The sequence below is a fragment of the Caretta caretta genome, chromosome 18 (genome assembly GCF_965140235.1).
Source record: "Caretta caretta isolate rCarCar2 chromosome 18, rCarCar1.hap1, whole genome shotgun sequence".
NCBI lineage: Eukaryota > Metazoa > Chordata > Testudines > Cheloniidae > Caretta > Caretta caretta.
Genome location: NC_134223.1, coordinates 15213266 through 15232008, shown reverse-complemented (window position 1 = coordinate 15232008; position 18743 = coordinate 15213266). Strand labels below are relative to the sequence as shown.

Here is an 18743-nt window from a genome sequence, read left to right as displayed (position 1 = left end):
CTCACTGCTGGGAGGAGACCCTAGGAGACAAATCCCAAAAGGAGGAGCCCAGAGGCACCCTGTGAGGCTATCTGAAAAATCCCTCCTTTGACACCTGGCAACATATCATCTCTCTCTGCACGCTGAGCGGAGCCGGGCTGCCTCCTCCTTTTACCTTGGTCATGTTGGCCTCCACGCACAGCGGGGACGGGCACTCGCAGTGGGCAAAGCCACTGACCTCCACGCATGACGCCCCGAACTCGCAGCTCATCTCGCGGCAGGACTTTGGCGCAGAGGGATCTGAGGGTGAGAGGAAGGAAAAAGACGCACATGCGGGTGATACACATATGAGGTGTCCCTCTACTCCGGTTGTGGATGCAAAACAAAACACGTCAGCAGAACGTAGTGGTAGCCACGTACCCGTTAGCCAGTACATCGTAACTGACGCAAGATTTCTTCAGAAAGGAAAAACAGCCACTGGCTAAGTGGCTTCCTCGCCTCACCTTTCTCGCAGCCGGTCATCCCCAGCTTGCTTCCATTGGGGCACTGGTTGCATTTCATGCCGGTGATGCCAGTCTTGCAAGAGCACAGTCCAGTCATCTGTTCACAGTCGTCACGCACCGAGCCCACCGGGTCGCAGTTACAAGCTTGGCAAGGAGGCAGCAGGAGGAAAGGAACAAACATTGCCACGTTTTAGAACGCGAGCCTTCCCCTTTTTGGTGCCTTCCACCAGAAGAGCTGAGCACCTGCGCATGCCAATGAATTCAACTTCCCTACCCCCCTGTTGCATTAATTTCAATAGAATAAACGGCCCCAGAGTCAACAATTAAAGCCTTTGAAATGTACAGTGTTAAATAAGGCTTGCATTTTAAGATTGTCCCTTACTCCCTTCCCTTTTAGCCGGAGAGAGTTTCTAGAGGGAACACCCCGCCTCCCACCCGCCATTTGACAGTCTTTTCGATGGTATTAAAGACAGGAATAACTGTCCTTTCTGAGGAAAAGGGAAGAAGTTAGTTTAAATGGGCTGGAACTGCTGCTGATGTTGTTAAAGTCTGATCCTGTGTCTTGAAGACAAACCAAGGCAAACCCACTTCAAAGGGGAGAAAAGAGAACAGCAAAGATGAGAAATGCAGCTTCTGCCTCTGGCTCCCTTGCAATCTAACTGCCGGAAAAACCCGGGCACAGCACACACTGTCCCTCGGAGACCTGGCAAACTTGTACCAGCACTGGGCTGTTGAGGGCATTGCCTTTAGCTGCCTCCCTGGTCACAGTTTTAAAGTAGTGATGCAAAACTGGCAGTCTTGGCTGGCTAAGCCAGACTCTGATTAGGGAGTGATGGGTGGAACACCCCTTCCTCTCATTATTTCGTCCACCAGTTCGGCTTAATTCCCTGCACGCCAATTTGGGTCCATTGCTTTCCAGTCTCATACTTCTCCCATTTACCAGGCATGATCTCCTCACAATCCTTGAGTTCTGCCAAGGACATTTTGTTCGGACTAATTCAGTCTCCCTTTCGCTAGGGGCAGAATCAGGAAAAGAATCCAGGAGTCCTGATTCCCGTACTACTCTCTAATCCCTACACTGTACTTCCCAAAGGAGGAATAGAACCCAGGCGTACTGGATCCCAAGTCTCCTGTTCCTACCATTAGATTCATGGAGCCTCATTCTCTTTAACACTAAGGTCACTTTGGTAATTCCGTTTACCTTAACTGCAAGTCTCCACAGCCAGCACTGTGTACGGGGCCCTTATGGCAAGTGAGAGTCTGGCCACAGATTCTAAGGTGAGAAGGGGCCATCATGAGCATCTAGTCTGACCTCCTCCATAGCACAGGCCAGAGATTATATCCAGTAATTCCTGCACTGAGCCCATATCTTGTGGTCGAGCTAGAGGGGATCTTTTAGAAGAAACATCCTATCTCGATTTAAAGACACCGAGTGGTGGAGAATTAACCACAGCCCTTGGGTAGCTGTTCCAATTACCTTCTCCGTTAAACTGGCATCCTATTTCCAGTCTGAACTTTTCTGGCATCACCTCCCAGCGACTGTGTCTATCTTTAGACAACACTAACTCCCAGAGTCAGGAGTGGAACCCAGGAGTCCTGACCACCCAGACCTGTGCTTGAATCAACAAAGCTTCCTGCATCCTGTTTAACTGCATGTCGTCGTAAAATGTGAGCTTGCAATCCCAGAGCCTGAGACTCGTATTCAATCCCTTGACCTAAGACCAGATGGAAGCATGACACACGTCTATCCCTCCGGAGAGAGAGAGTGCTATAATTTCAGAGAGTGAGAAAGACAGAATCACATCTCTATTGTCTGCAATTTCCTCCAAATAAGTCTTCTTTCCCTGACCAGTCTATCCTCTTCCCATTTGGCACGTATCGATTTTCTGGCTCGTGTCTCCAATGGAGCTTGAAATTAACATGGCTTTTTTTGTTTACTTCCTTGTTTGTACAGGGGCATTGCTGGTGATGTTGGCGCAGATTTGGGAATCGGCCGTGCAGACTCTGACAGGGATTCAGGGGAGCATCTGATGTTCCCTTGCAATGGACTGGGCAGCCAGCCTGCCGAATCCTGTGCTGGACCAATTCCATGTCACCCCAGACAGTAGAGACAACCCTTTCCCCTGAGTGTGATTTCACACCTGCGTCTGATGCAGCAGCATTGGGGAGTGCTTGGCACCAGTTTGAAGACACGTTCCCATAGCGCTAGCCTCTGAGAGAACTGCAGAAATACCAAGAGTCTGAGCCCTGTATGGTGTTGTTTAAGGAGGCCTGTGCTTGGATCTCCTCCTACAAGTGGGATCTAGTTGAGGTCTGGTGCGAATCAGGTCAAGATCTCTTACTGGGAGATAGTCTAATCCTAGGTGTTTCCTGTTTTTGTGGTAGGGCAGCAGGAGAAGGGTAAACACGAGTGGTCAGTGGGTTCCTCTTCCCTGGCACCCCCCGGTACTCACGGGTGCAGCCGCTCTTGCTGTCCGTGACTATCCCGCGGAAGTTCCAGAAGCCAGGTTCACAGCGGTCGCACTTCAGTCCCCCCACCCCCGGCTTGCAGGAGCACTGGCCGGTGGTGGGGTCGCAGGCCCCCCCATACGAGCCGTAGGGGTAACATTGACAGGTGCCTGAGAGGGTCAAAGAGAGCAAACCCTCAATCCCATTAGCAGCAAGGGTCTGGAATAGGAGGGGGCTTAACTTGCCTGTATGAGCCAATCTGATCTGCTCAGCTGAGGCAGTAATGCATTCCTGGGGCAGGTACCAGGACGCTGATCAATGTATCCTCCTTCTGCCCCTACCAAACCCCTTCCCCTTCAAATCCCCCATTGACCAGGGGGCCGTCTTAAAACCTTCAAGCTACTCCTGCTCACTTTACTTGCATCTATCGTTCCTCTCTCTTTCTAAAATGAGGGAGGAGATCCAGAGAATGAGAGAGACGCCACTATATTCCTGGGAAGCAGGGGTGAGAGGGATGGATAATCCCATAATATCTGGGGTGAGAGGGCAGAGAGGGGGCAGGAAAGGGAGGAGAGACCAGCAGTTGTCGTGTCCCACCTCCTCCACTTCCCAGGATTGAGCAAGAGCCATAAGGGGAAATCATTATCTCCAGACCCAGCTGTGTGGAATAAATAAAGTCACTCGCATCAGGTGATTACATTTGGATTTATGCTCCCGTCGCCAACTCAAGGGCAAGGGTAGAACAGAAGGGGAAGGGAAGTTGGACACAGAGCAAGCCAATCAATCCGGGTGGTTTCCTCGGGGAGCGATACCATGCGGGAATCCAGAAGGAGGGGTGAGGCCCCAGCCAAGGTTGGGGGGCGGTCACTGACCCAGAGGATGACGATTATAATTTGTACTGCAGGAACACTTAGGAGCCCCAGTCACAAAACAAGACCCCACTGTGCAGGGTGCTGAACAAACACAGAACAGAACGACAGTCCCTGCCCCAAGGAGACAAGAGACAACTGGTGCATACAGACAGACCCATGGCGTAGCACAAGGAATCAATGGGACCATGCCGTCGGGGTGGTGGGGGGGGCGGGGGAGGGAAGGAGGGGCTTGCCACACCTGCTCTCTAAACGGCTGTCCAGTGTTTTGCAGGCCCAGAAACACTGGCACTGATTTAACGAGTTGCCGGGGTTGGGGTGGGAGTCAATCCCCATTCTTCCCAGGCCCCACCCCCACTCCACCCCTTCCTCCAAGCCCCCACCCTGCCCCGCCTCTACCCACCCCACCTCTTTTCGCCTCCCCCCCGGCACCTATGCCTGGAGGCAAAGAAGAGTTTGCGGAAGGACAATGAGGTGGCTTTGTGGGTGGTTATGGGGAACTCTGAGCAAGGGGCAGCCTGGGGGAAAGCAGGACGGGGTTCCTTTGAGAACCTCACGAGTGGGCGATGAAGGCTGGGATCATTGGCTGAGCAGAGGCGGAAGTCAGCTTGCCAGCCCAAGTGGTGCCATGCGCTGGCCCCTTTGGGCTGAAGCCCACCTGCGGTGACCCCGCGCCATGAGAGCTCTGCCGCGACGAGGGTGCTGTCAGAACACTGCTGCTTATTAAATTATACGGCACATTAAATGATGCTAAATCCCCATCAAGCGTGCATTAGCCAGGCCCATACATGGCTTTAACTATATTTCCGCAGTTTAATGTGCTTTCCTAACAGTCGGTCACAGCCTCAGCTGTTAATATAAGGCTAATGCCTTTCCGAACATGCCTTCTTTGAAAGCCCTGACTCCAGTAATTATTTAATAAATATTAATGACGCATTCATTAACGCAGCCTCCTGAGAAGCAGAGTCACCTCTCAGTCAGCCCTGGCGTGGGCTGCCAAGGATCTACGGGGTGGGAGGATGTGGATCTGCCTCGTAGTCTGGGGCCAGGGCTGGAGCCAATCTGTGCCCAGCTCAGCCCCAGAACTAGCCCCGAACTCCCCTGCAAGACGCCCTCGGGAAGGGCTCACCGCTGGGAGCACTGAGCACCCTCAGCTCCCAATAACGTGGGGGCTCAGCCCCAGGCCAGCTCAGGCTCTAAGAAACGTCTGTTCCCATCCAAAAATGGGACAGGCAGCGGAGCAGTGCTGATAACCGTCTTTGAGCTGCCACCTGGCGAGCAACCCAGAGAAAACAAACAAGGCCACCACTTGCCAATGCCTTCCTGAGCTTGGCTCCACCAGGAGCCAGCTGCCATCTGCACAGGCCACGAAAGCTTGCGCCGGGTTCGGTCCTTGCCCAGAGAGGGAGGGAGGTTTGGGGCATCCAGTTCAGAGCAACCCTCTGGCATTGCTCCCCACATAGATTTAGAGCAGCTTGTGAACCGGAAGCGTATAGAAAACGAGAGGCACTGGGAATTGAGAAGGCAAAGGGGGTGTGCTGGTCTCTCTCTGTTTGTGGGTGGGCGTGCTCCAGACTGCGGGCTCTGGAGACATCTGGAGGCTCTGGTATGTCTAGTGGAGGAACTGGAAGGAGCAGCTATGCTATGGGAGAGCTTCTCAGCCTGGGGGTTGCCAACAGACTTTTGGGGGAGCTTCTCCCCACCCTCCCTTTCCCATGGCTAGATGGGACGGAGACTCCAGAACTTCTGTTACAACCTGGGAGAAGGGCGTGGAAAAGGCGAAGACCCCCTGCTCTACAGGGTCAGGCAGAAGAGTAATCCTCTGTAGAGGAGGTTTCCCCATTATCTGCCGTCTGGATCTCCACACTGTCCCCGACAAGGGAGTCACAATCCAGGACCCCTCGTCTGTTACAAGAGATTCCCCCCAAGCCCCACGGTTCACTCACTTGGGCAGCCAGCTGAGCCCACGCCGAGGGCCACGGTTGTATTGTCTGGACAACATCCATATATGGTCTGGCTGCAGTGCAGAACCTGGAGTGGCGGGGAAGGCGTTCCAGTGACTACGGAGAGAGGGAGGGACACAGGTCACACCTTGGGCAGACGGGGAACTGCAGCTGTAACTGGGCTACAGCAGGGCAATATAACAAATGCATGGGATCCGGGCAGATGTGTCTGTCCATGTCCTCCCTGCACAAACACCCTTGGTCTCTGCCCTGCATTAGGGCAGGGACACTGATTCCAGGCCCTCCCCAGTGCAAGAAGGAGCATGCAAGCAGATGCACAAAACGGCTCAGCTGCTGCATTGGTAGCAACAAACTAATGCTGGCCCCGCCAGCAATGCAGGCTGATCCAGCCGTGGTCCCAGACGCAAGGCGGAGGAGCCCCCTGTGCTGCGGGGAAGGGAGCAGCTGAAGGCTGATGCAGCCCCTGCTAGCCTAGGGTCTGAATCCCCGCATTGGTCAGCGTGACAGAATGCTAGGAGACCAGAGCTGACCCAGTACTCTGGTCACTGCAGTACTAGCCAGTCCCGCCCTGGAGTATCTTTAATTGAGGGGGATGGGTGATTAGACAAGAGGCTGAGGAGCTAATGAGAAGAATCCCATCAGCTGGGAACAGTTCAAGGACAGGAAGGAAGTGCAAGGGGGGAGGCTGGCAGGGGCCAGGGGATGCAGAATCCCAGGAGGGTGAGATCTTGCCTTCTCCCTCCCTGGAGAGCAGGCTAAGGGGGAAGTTTACTACTGATTGCATGTGGCTGCATGAGGCTGTACTGGCGACCTGGCAGAGGGGACCCAATAAATAACACATGGTGTTTATCAACTCAAAAGTCTCCAGCCTGTTTGTGGTGACCCAAAGGGCAGAGGAGAAGGGACCCTGTTGCCGTCCCAGACAAAAGGCAGAGGAGCATGGGATGCCATGGGGCAGGAGCTGGCTAAAGGCCAATACCTGCTCTTGCCCGGGTCCGAACCTCAGTGGGGACTCACCACGGCAGGCTCCTTGGCTGGTGACGTAGAGGTCCTGGTGTTTCTCGCAGCGTGTCTTCTTGAGCTCACACTCGTTGGCATAGGTCACACCATCAGAGCCGCACACCTACTCGGAGGATGGGTGTGGGGGAGGAAGAGAGATCACTGTCTGCAGCCTCCAATATGCAGAGAGCTGCCTCCCCATCTCAGCAATGGAGAGCCCCCCGGGGTGCCCCCATCCCCAGGCCAGTGCTGGGCAGGGAAGCTGGAATTCTGAATCCGGCACTAACCAATTCTGCCTCGGTGGAATAACGGCTACTAAGGGAGACGGGCCGGGTGCCAGCCCGCAGCACCCAGGATGCAGCATGGGTCCCTCAGCCCTGGCAATGGGAAAGGCATCTAGTCACACCTCTGACCAGTGCAAGGGCTGGCTGTGCTGGAGAGGTCCCCCTGAGACGAGGGGGATGAGGGAAGATCCCTACAGACCAGTAGGGATACAACAAGAACTGAGTGGGACTTCCTCCCAAACTGAAATGGGTTCTGTGAGTCTGGGACAGCTTGGGGGAACTTCTCCCCCCCACCTGCCCGTTAGGATTTTCACAGCCCCACCCAGCTGTGGCCAAGGTTAGAAGAGCGGCAATACCCCGAGCCAGGCTGGGCTTGCGAGACCTCCAGCCTGAGGGGCTGCAGAGACCTCAGCAAAGCGCCCCTCACTAGGCTGAGCTCTCTTCCAGAGCCAGGAGCGGGTGGGCAGGGGGAATTACCGGGTTGCGTGGCACAGCCAGGCAGGTGAAGTCACACACACAGCGGTCGTCCTCCACGTCCTCGTCCCACGAGCCCCCGTATTGCCGGCAGCGGTCCTGTTCGCACTCGTTATCATCCCCAGAGCCTGAGCCCCCCGAGCCACACTCTGCACAGGAAAGGAGGGGACCCTGAGCCAGGGGGACCCTGGAGGCTGACTGCTCCTAGGCCACACCTGGCCCTCCGAGAGCAGCAGGACCCTCCTCCCACAGGACAGAGCATCCAGCCCCGCAGGAGGATGGAATACAGCCACGTGGCCAGGAACAAGGGGACATCTCTTTGCAAGGTTCCTTGAAGACGGGCTCAAGGCTCCACCTGTATTGGCTTGGCAAGCAAAAGCTCAGAGCTCACGTCTAACTCGGATGGCTACCTGGGATCAGACACAGGAGCCCCACGCACAGTATGAATAGCAGCCAGCTGGCTTCACAACAGTTTAACTCCCTCTTCTCTAACCCAGCTTCTCCCCCCACGCTGCAGCAGGCAAATGGATTCCTTCTGCTCGGAAAAGCACAGAGACCTGGGTGGTTTTGGTTTTCAGTTGGAAGTCCAGCCAGGCAGATTACCGGCTTGGCAGAGAGATACTTAATGCGCTGTATGTCAACCCAGCTCCTCAACCAACCACGAGACGCTCAGCGCTCTGGCAGCAAGAGAGAGATGTTGATTTCAAAGGCTTTAAAAAAAAAAAACAACCTGCCCCCTTTTTATGGAGTGATCAAAGGATGGGAGCTGACGTTACACAGAGAATTATTTAAGCTCTTCTCTCGGAAGGACAGCAACCTGAAATTCCCTGGGGAGGACTGTGATCAAACGCCATGTTATGTCTTCCACTCTCCCTAGCCCTGCCACAGCACTCCAGCCCTATCTGGCTAAACTACATGAGCAATGAGCTAGGCGGTCTTAGCTGACAGAGTTAACACATTGAAGGGACAAGGTGGATGCTGTTCCCCTACTGGCCTTCAGCCAGCACTGCTCCAAAGTCTTCCCACTCTGGAGGTCTGGGTTCATCAACTTCAGGCCACCAGTGAAATGAGTTGGGAGGCCTCAACCTGACCCCGATGAGTGGCTGGGCCCAGAGCAGAGCGCTGCAGGTGACGACTGAGGTGCACCGGCAGAGCTGCAGGAGGGGCAGGCCTGGTGTCCCAGAGGTTGCTGGGGATCAGTATGGCGGAGCTGTGGGGGAGCTGCAGGACTGGCCTGGCAGGGCAGGACGGAGGCGCACAGGCAGAGCGGCGTGTGGACTGGAGCAGCAGCTGATGCTGCAGGTGAGGATTGAGGAGAAGCAGCAGGGAAGCAGGGAAGCACATTCAGCTTTGCTGTAGCCAGCTTTATCCGCCCCTCCCTTTCAGTGGCGCAAGCCCCACTCCTCACTTTCACAGAGGAGTCAGGAAAGAGCAGCCCAGGGACACACTGCTCTGAGCAGCCTAGACACTGCTGACCGCTCCCTGCCTCCAGGCGAGTTTTGGTGAAACTTGCCCAGTCCAGCTCAGGGACAGACACTGGAGTATGGACTCCCACTGTGGGCCTGTCCTCACGCCTACTGTAGTCAGCAAAAAGACCCCTCCCCGCCCTTGACCTCAGAGGGGTTTGGATCAGACCCTTAAAATCCAGTCCAGGTCTGTCACCCTCTGTCTGGTGGCCTGTGTTGAGCGGGCTGCTGGTTTCAAACCCATTGGCATCAATTGTCCCCAGACTCAAGAGAAGCACTGGGGATCGCATGGGCCGGGGACGCTGAGCTCCCCTCTCCCACTTAACGGGGATCCCCCAGGCTGGGGGGGGCAGGCCAAGACGTGCAGAAGGCTGTCTCTGGGGCTAAACAGAGGCTGTTGCTGTCCAGGACTGTTGACCCGGCAGCTTTCACTCACTGACCCTAACTGCTGAACGCAGGCATCTCCCCCACGCCCTGCCCCAGTGCTGCTCAGAGGGGGCCTGCAGCCGGGATCCCCCTGAAACCTGGCTGAGCAGGGGCTCAGCAAAGAGACACTTTTTCCCAGGTGCCCAGTGCTGAATTAATGGCAACCGAGGGCCTGACCCCAACAGAGTCCCAGGGCAGCGGCGAGGCAGCTGGGTGCCGTTCCTCAGGAACCGCTCCGTCTCCTCACGCCTCTCTCAAGCCTGGGCCCTTTGAAGTGTGAAATTAAAGCCGTGATAAATCTCCTCGCCCAGGCCCATTAGGTGGTGTCAACTTTCATTACCGCTAGCCACAAAGACGAAGGCGGTGGGTGCCAGGTGCTATTTTCGACACAGCGCCAGCCACCGAAACGAGCTCCGGCAAGCTGCTCTCCCCTCCCACGAGGGCAGGAGAGGAGCCTCCTGACTCCCATCGCGGAGCTATTCGCCTGCCAGGATACAGAGAGCGGAGCAGCCAACTTCCACGCATGGGGGGATTGCGAGGAGACTCGGTGAAGCCTTTAAACTACACCTGCCGTACAACAGCCCAGAGCATCAGCAGGGGAGGAGGAAGAAGCCCTGCCAAAGAGACCTGTCGGCGACCACAGGGGGGTTACACCTGGGCAGGCCACAGGCAGCTCCAAGCAGCAGATGGAGTAGCTTGTTGTTGTACCTAGGCCCAGCGGGGCAGGTGTGGGGGGATGAGAGAGATAGAGAAGGCATCCACGTTCCAGTCACAAACCATGAGCTCTGGACGTTTGCCTTTGGACCACGCAATATAAACTCCATGTGTGAGGAAGTCCAAGACCCCCTCCCCATCCGCCCCCCCTCCCCCATTCCTCACACCCTCCTGCCCCCCAGAACCAGAGGGAACGGAGCTTCCTACCCTCCTCACAAGGTCCCATCCTGGAAACCTCAATGGCCTTCTTCTGCTGGCAGGAAGCCACCCGCAGCTCGCACGGGCTGTCGTAGGTGACGCCGTCACTGCCGCACACCTGGGAGAAGGGCTGCCTCTCGCAGCGCGGGCACACGCACTGCCCACCCACGCACCTGCTCCCGAAGGCGCAGACAGCGCTCCCGCACGACTCTGGGGGGGGGGGGGGGGGGAAGCAAGGGGAGAACGGGGAGGGAGAGAGAAGCGGCGTGAGATCCAGCAGAAAGCCTCCCCTTGCCATCGTCAGCCCGGGCAGCGTCAGAGGGCCTGGCTGCTGATTGCTTCTTCGCTGGCTTAACCCATCCCTGAACGGGCTCAGGACAGAAGAAACTGGCGGGGGGGGGGGGGAAGGGGGGTCCCACGGCAGAGTCCTAAGCACCCACAACTCCCGCTGCAGGTAGCCAGCCCCTGCAGACACTAGGCCAGCAGCGCATTTTGGTTATGAGCACTGAATGACTCTCTCTCGGTACCCGCCGTCCCATACCCACAGCAGGCCGGAGCCCAGCCTTGCAGTGCCCGACGCTGACGGGCCGTCCCAGGCAGCCCTTCCATCTCACTCAGGTTTCCACTCTGAAACGTATCCGTTAGCGCCTGGCCCCCGCGCAGCTGGGAAACGTTAGCCCCAGCTGTAGAGAGAGGCATTATTTGGTCCAGTGTATCATTTGTTCTGATGTAGCATTTCCTATGCACTTTTAGTTCATTTGGAAATTAGCACAGACTGTTCGGGCTGGGGCAAAGTGTGCAGGGCTGAGGGCGGGGGGGGGGGGGAGCGCGCATAAGATCAGATAGGAACTAACCCCTGAGGGGGGAGGAAAAAAGAAAAAACGGGGCATGCTGACCAAACAGACACTTGGTACAGCTGTGTTTAAAGGCAGCTGTAGGTTCTGGCACGGCTTCCCTGTTCAGCCCCGACGGAGAGCGCTCTGCACCTCTACGGCGCCTTCCCTGACAAGGTTCCAGTTAGTATTTCAATAAGGTTGATTAAGCGTCGTGACACCCATGAGGGGAGCTATTACGCTTGTTTCATGGTGGGGGAAACTGAGGCACACCGGGATTGTGGCTGAGCTTTTCAAAGCCGGCTAAGAGATTTGGATGCCCCCTTCCCATTAAGATGGATGGGAAGCATGAATCCATTCATTATTCAAATTTGTATTACCATAACCCCTAGAAGCCCTCGTCATGGACCACGACAGCCGAGGTGGCTTCGAAAGGCTAAACTTTAGGGTCTTGCCCTAGATCTCACAGGGAACGAGTCAGTGGCATAGCTGGCGATGATCCCGTTAGAACTGGGCTATGACAAGATGCTCTAGGCTGCTTAGAGCCTTGGCGTCTTCAAAGTCCATCCACCCTGCAGGGTGACACCCATTGAAGAACTTTCAGCTCCTGTTCGAAAATAGGGGGAAAAAACCCTACGGCTGAGATTTCCAAGCCGACCAAGGGATTGAGACAAGTAACTCTCATTCATGGTAATGTGTCTAAATCCCTAATCAGCTTTGAAAATCTCAACTGAAGGATTTCAAGTCTGTTTGAGGATGGCTCTCATGAACGAAATAAAGAAACCTCTGTCCAAACTGGGCAGGGAAACGCTGCTAGAACCAACTGGGCTAGACTGACTTCTCTCCTTTGAGTGCTCTATGCCAGCCGAGGACCTGAGCAGGCAAAGATGGCTGTGGCTAGCTTGGTTCTAGCTCCAGCACACAGACAGCCTGGGTGTAACAAATCAAGGAAATTCTTGTGATGAAAACCATTCCATCCGCCAGCCTATTGCCTGGTATCTGTCTGCTCCCCCGGGGCCTGCAGACATGATTGCCAACAGTGGCTAGTGATCTTGGATGCCTCCATTTCTGGGTGCTCAAGCTGACTTACCTTAAAGGGGTCTGGTTTTCAGAAAGTGCCTAACATCTGCCTTCTGAAAACTGGGCCTCTTGAAGATATCTCAAGTTGGCCCCCCCAAAATGGAGGCACCCGAAATCATTGGTCACTGGTGAAAATTAAGTTATTTTCTTCCTTGGATCAAAACCTTTTTCGATTTTATTCCTTTCCCCAGGGGAGGGTGGAACTGAAGTAACACGAAGGGTTAAGAAAGGAATGTGGAGGCAGGAGGGAAGGACAGGTGCCCCTGCAAACTCACTGCAGTCTCCTTGCGCGGCCACCTGGATGTTGGTCTGCTGCGTGCATGCCCGGACGTGGAGCTCGCACTCACTGCCGTAGGTGTTCCCGTCCGTGCCGCAGACCGGCTGGGAGGAGGAGACGCATTCTGTTGGGCACACGCACCTGCCTGTCTCCGCCTCGCAGATGGCCCCGAACTGACACTTGCTGCAACGGTCTGCAGGAATCAAAATAGAAAGGGAAAAGAAACCCAGAGAGAAAGTCAAGTCACTAAGCACTGGCATGGAGACCAAGGCCCCTGCAGAATAACCCAGGGGCTCATTATCCCAAAGGCATGCCGTGTCAGCACTCCAGGCAAGGAGGGGTCAACAGCGCTGTACTCCTTCACTGCCATGTGAAATGGCGAGAGGACAGCTAGAACAGGCAGATTAGCCTGGAGAGAGGGTCATGGCTTAAGGACATAGCGGCTTTGTCTGTGCGGAGCACTGCCCAACAATCGCCCTCCATTGCTCGAGCATGGCTACAGCACAGAGCCTGCTCCTTGTTACCATCACAACATCTAGAACTGCTCCGACAGCCTGATCCCAAACCCACTGAGGCTAACGGGAAAAGCCCCACTGACTCCAATGGGCATTGGATCGGGCCCAGAGATTGGAACTGAAATCAGACCCAGGCAAAGCGTCACCTTGGCTTCAGTTCTCGTTGCACCCTCAGAAACGATCAGTGTTGCAAATGGAGGGCGGAGACATTGTGCTGGGGGGAGAGGAGAAAAAAAAAGGCCCCAATCCTCAGCTGGGATAAATGAGTGCAGCTCCCCTACTGTCCCACGAATAGGACTTCATAAGAAGTATTGTATATCCCTATAGCAATTTTCAACTCAAAGCACTTTACAAGCTAGCAAGACCCACAGAGAAACGCAGCCACCTCTGGGGTGGAACACAGCAGCTTTTTAACAGTGCACAGCAACACTCTGGGTCAGATTCAGGCAGCAAGTCCAAGGGGAATTCAGGCAGAAGAGTAAAATTAACCCCAGGGTAGGAGGTGGCCATGGCAACAGGGTTAGACACTCGAAGCGTTGTGGGGGATCGTCAATGCCCGCGAGGGAACAGGCGAAGAAAAATAATGAAAAGATAAATGGGCAGATTCCCCATCTGGTGTAAATCGGTGTTGCTCCATGGCAATTTACACCAGTGGAGGATCTGGCCCATTGTTCCAAGTATTTCTCAATGTTCTGCGGGGACATCGTTAACCCTTTAACTGCCACAGCCAAAATCAACAGACCAGGTGTGTCTAGACCCTGTGCGCTCACTGTACAGCCGAGCGCCGTGTCTGTAGCACTCACCTGCTTCTGTGGGAGTGGAGGGTGGGGAAGGACCCTTCGCCGCCGGGACACTCCAGAGACAGGAGCGTGATAGAGAGTCTCTCCCATGACTGAACAGCTCCACGGGCCAACACTGAACACGAGAGGGGCGCTGGAGGGGAGGGGGCTGAATGTCCCGAGAATCACGTGAGCACCAGAGATAGCTGCATGAGTAACCTTGTCAGCAGCATCCCTCAACAGCTGCCTCGGACCCCAAGCTCTGCCTCCACTCTAGACTCCGGGGGCCACGGGGGGACTGAACGGGGGAGGCAGCTGTCTCTGAACCCAGTGTCAAGGCAACAGTCATATGCCATCCAACCCCCCCACCCTGGCCCCCCAGACACTCACAGGGAGTGAGTATGTGGGGGGTGGGGAGAGGAAGGAACGGGGTGGGCAGAGAGGCTTAGCCATAAAATTGGGATGAAATGTTACCGGAGTTGTATGCCATTACAGCTCTAAACAGGGCTGGAGCGAGTGCAGGGCTGAGTGCAGTTACAAAGGCTGATAAATTAGTCCCGGTATCAGCAGCCACAGAGAGACAAGGGCTACAACCCAGGCAGCTTGCAAATCTCCTGGGGGCGATGTCTGCAGGGGCGGGGGGCGGCTGGGCAGGGCTGTGGAAATGAGGGGGAGGGAAGGTTTTATCTTAAGCTCTGGATCCCGGGTGCTTCTGGAGCCACTTACTCCCAGCAGAAGGTGGGGCCCGCACTGCCCGGTGAGGCATTCCCACCTTCCCAGCCCACTCCAATCCTGTGCCCTGCCGTTTGCAGAAGCTAACAAGGGGCGTGTCATTTAACCAAACCACTCGTCAGCCCCACCCGCACCCCACACACCCCCCATTGAGAAAAGCAGGGCTGGTCTGCTCTCTAGAGCTTGATTGACACAGACGGGGCGAGCACTCTACCCCTTGGGGCTGGGGGGACTGCGGGGGTTGAGCCCCATTTTCTGGGAATGTACAGATCAGAACCCCCTGGAGTGGTGTGAAAAAGAGATCACCCCACAAAAGCCACCGCAGCCCACAGGGAGGCAAAGAACAGCCCGCAGCCAGTCTCGGCAGCCTTTCCCTGCAGCCGGGCCAGCAGCTCTTGCTTTGAGCCTGAAGCCAGCGAGTCATGGCTGCCACTTGGTAGGCCTTGTCCCAGTGCAGGCGCCACACATCCCTGGCCTCAGGCCGCAGCGTGGTGTGTTGCGGGCCCCAAGGATTATTTTGGGTTCCACTGAGTTCCTGCAGGACAGGCTCAGAGGGCCCGGACTCGACCCTGCAAATGTGGGGCCATCATGGAGGTACGGCAGCAGGAGACGACGGGGGCTGCATGTGGGGCAGCTGCTGGAGGCTGCAACGCAGGCTGGATTCACAGGATGAAAAGACTCTTGGTGAGTCAAGTTCTGGCTTCAGGCATAGACCAGCCAACCTCGCAGGCTGCGGGATTCCCACCGGACACCCAGTGCTGGGGGCCGAGTCTTGGGGTCTGGGTACCATCAAACTCAAAGGAAAACCCATTAACAGGAGCCACTGACTCCCAGGGATGGAGCACCTCTAAAACATGGCTGCGGATCCCAAGGTCCCAGCTTAGCCCCATCTGTAGCAACGCCAAGGAGAAGACGGCACGAAGCCCGGGCAATTGCCCCCACTACTCTAGCAGCAGCTCCAAGTGTGGAGGAGAAGAGCAAAGTCTCAAGGCCAGGCCTGGGAATTCCATGGGAACAGGGAGTTGCTTTGCGGGATGGTGGCCCATGTGTCACAGAAGGCTCTAAACTCACGTCCAAGTGCAACGAACCCCTCTCAAGGCGCGGGCAGCACCATGACCTGCCGAGCCCCCTTCTCCTGGTTTATTAGGATGTCCCCGGGACTGGCTATGTTTGTAATTCCCAGCGACACGTCATCTCCGTATACACTGTCTGTATGACGCACGTCCCTCCCCAGCGCACGCAGTCCCGGCACTGCGGGTGAGCCCAGAGCCAGTCAGCACCTCCGCTCTCATGGCCCCTGCGCATTCAGTGACTCACCGGCTAACTTCCTCTTTCAGAGGAGCATCCCCTCCCTCCCTGTATTCAATTCACCAGGAATTTGGCTCGAGGAATATTTTTCTCATTTTACTTTCGTGCAGCAGCTGTTGCTTTGGATGTGTGGGGAGGAAAGATGCAAAAAAAAGCCCAAACCCATGACTGGTTAGCATGAGCTATTGGCTGGCATGTTTCTATCTATAGCCTGTCGTTTTCAGCCCACTGGTGGGTTTCAGAAGTGGGTAGAGAGGCAGTTGAAGGCAGGATCTATGGACATGAGGGAAATATCTTCCTGAGTCCCAGGAAATCAGGGTCTGTTTATGCCCTAAAGCAGGGGTGTTGATATCCCTTTTACATGACAATCATCTCTCAGGTAACTGCAGATATTAATGCACCTATCGATGCCTAATCTGCTTCTGAAGCCTCCGGAACTCATTGCTATCCTGTAGCAGGGAGTTCCATGAGTGAACTGTGCACTGTGCAAACACATCCCTCTTTTCTAAGCATTATATTTCCTTTCATCATAGTAAGTGTCCCTCCTGCATAACGCAGAGCTACAACATGATCCTATAAACAGAAACTAAAAAGTCAGCCTGAACTTTGGCTGCGGCACTCTGCATACCCGCTAGCCTCACCCCCACAGGTCACGGAGTATATAGCTGGGCATTAGCTCACGATAACGCCTGGAGCATACAGACTGCAAGCATACGCCTGGAGCATACAGACCCTAGTGTGTCATAAACACAGTTGGCTAAATCCTGCCTAAGCAACCTCCCTGACTTCAGTAGGGTGGCAGGGTTGGAACAGGGAGCAGATCACGGCTGAGGGACATAGAGCGCTAGGATTAAGGGACAGCCATCCCTGTTTTTTTCTTGTGGTGCATTCCAAAAGGTGCAGGAAAGGCCTTTATGAGCCCTTCTGCCACGTGGCTTTGTGGGATGCAGCAGGTGGATGGAGTGACAGCGATCAATTATTCCTCCCAAGGCAGAGAAATGCCCTTTGATTGGATAAGGGGTGTAAGCAGGGGTGGAGGAGCAAGTGAGATGGATAGTTTCTCTCTAATGGGGGCAGAGGGGATGTATTTAGTAATTAAATCTGGACACCCCCCATGCTACCTCCAAAAGAGAGACAAAGGAGGAGCAAGCTGCTCAGATAGCTTCTCCCGCATCTCAACCCCAGCCACTCCTGGGCAGCTCTCCCACTGTTCAAACTCTTGCAGCAGCCAATTGTCCTGCATCAGACTGGTAAAGGAACCAGGGCGGGCTTTGCACAGAGAAGCCATTTACGTGTGTATTTCCCCTAAGTGCCCCCCCCCATATTTCTATAGGGAGAAAGGGAAAACCACCACCCACATTGGTTCCTTTCCCCCAATCAACCTCTTCTGCCGAGACTTTGTTATTTTTAAGCCATTGGAAGGTGAAGGAATAACCTTCCCGAGCAGCCGGAAGCAGTGAACTGCATCATTCTCTCTGCTCGCCGGGGGGGGGCCTGCTGATTTCACTGTGGTCTGAGTGGGCAGTGGATGATGTAAGCCGGTGCTTGCCTGGCAAGGAGAACAGGGAATGGCAAGCCACAGAGAGATACACGCAGACACATGCCCCAAACCAGAGAGACGCTTCTGGGGTGAGAAATGGATCATTTCCGCACAAAGCACGCCGCAGAGGCAGCGCTGGGGGCTTATGCTGCACAGAGATTTCATTCAACCTGGATACAGTTTGATGCTCAAGGAACTGTAGCTGCTTTGATTAACAGCCACCTGCTCTGCAGCCAATTCCACGTCTTTCCCACGCACCTCAGGGCAACACCTTTCAATTCAGTTTGACTCGCAAGCCACCCAAGAGGGGGAAACCGAGACCCAGGGGAAGCAAAGCGGCAAAATCAGGAACAGAACCCAGGAGTCCTGACTCCTAATGCTTATTCTACCTGTAGGCAATGCTCCCATTGACTCACTCTTTCCAAGGGCAACCTCCCGTGTTCAGCCTATCCCCACCCAGCTCAGTCCACCACTAGCAGCCCCTCTGCACTTTCTACAGTAGGGAGGCACTATACCTGGATCACAGAAAAAGCTTCAGTGCTTTAAGGAACAATCTGAACACTTTGTTTCATCCCCATGACGGGCAGGAGATTCCATCCCGCGGGGACGAGGGTAACCTCTCTAATCAGCAATATAACTTGCTGAAAAAGTCTTGGACCAAAGGGAAGCAAGGTGTTCTTTAGGATCCAGAGTGGTTTAGTGGTGAGAGTGCTGGGCTGGGAGTTTGGACTCCTGGGTTCCATCCCCAGCTCTGCCCGTGACTCACTGCACGAACCTGGGCAAGTCACAGTCCTGCGCTCTGCCTCAGTTTCCCTTCTGTAAAACAAGGAGGCTCCTGCTACTTCGCTGTGGGGGTTGGGAAGCTAAGGGCACTCTGTGTCTGCAAAGCATGTTGCAAGCTCCAGATGCAGGGGGTTAGAGAAATGCCCAGGAGTCTCTCTTCACTGGACCCCTTTGTTCCTATAGGTTACTGTGGTGCCATCCCATGGGGTCAGCAGTCACGTCACCTAACACCTCACCCCACGCCAGCTAGAGCTACAGACTCCAAAAGCAACCAGCGTGGTGGGGCTGCAGTCTATCCGCAGGCCTGCTTGGAAGGGGCAGCCACCGGGCCCCTCCCAGAGCCACCAGGGCCGGTGAAAAGGGCAGATTCTGGTGGGATGCCATTCAGATCCTGTGGCCCGGTGGAGCGGAAAGTCCCATTGCCTGCCGGGGTGGTGTGGGATGAGAAGGGGCTGCCCTGCAGCAGATCAAGGACTTGGGGGTGGAGGAGACAGGCCGGGGCTGGGTGGAAAAGTCTGCCTGACTTGGGTGGGGAGCATATGGGGGGAAGGGGGGTACTTGCTCTGTGTCTC

The 18743-nt window shown here is 55.3% G+C and overlaps 1 protein-coding gene across 9 annotated transcripts in view; it reads right to left on the bottom strand.

Annotated features, from left to right (window-relative positions):
* AGRN (agrin) overlaps positions 1-18743 on the bottom strand; it is a 223274-nt gene that overhangs the window by 37331 nt on the left and 167200 nt on the right. For all 9 annotated transcript variants that reach the window (XM_048824778.2, XM_048824781.2, XM_048824782.2 and 6 more), the window contains 8 exons: positions 12513-12707; positions 10334-10534; positions 7524-7669; positions 6781-6886; positions 5746-5859; positions 2936-3100; positions 483-626; positions 155-279 (listed from right to left, as the gene is read on the bottom strand). In XM_048824778.2, the coding sequence (XP_048680735.1) occupies positions 155-279; positions 483-626; positions 2936-3100; positions 5746-5859; positions 6781-6886; positions 7524-7669; positions 10334-10534; positions 12513-12707 (1196 nt within the window). The remainder of the gene's footprint in view (positions 1-154; positions 280-482; positions 627-2935; positions 3101-5745; positions 5860-6780; positions 6887-7523; positions 7670-10333; positions 10535-12512; positions 12708-18743) is intronic.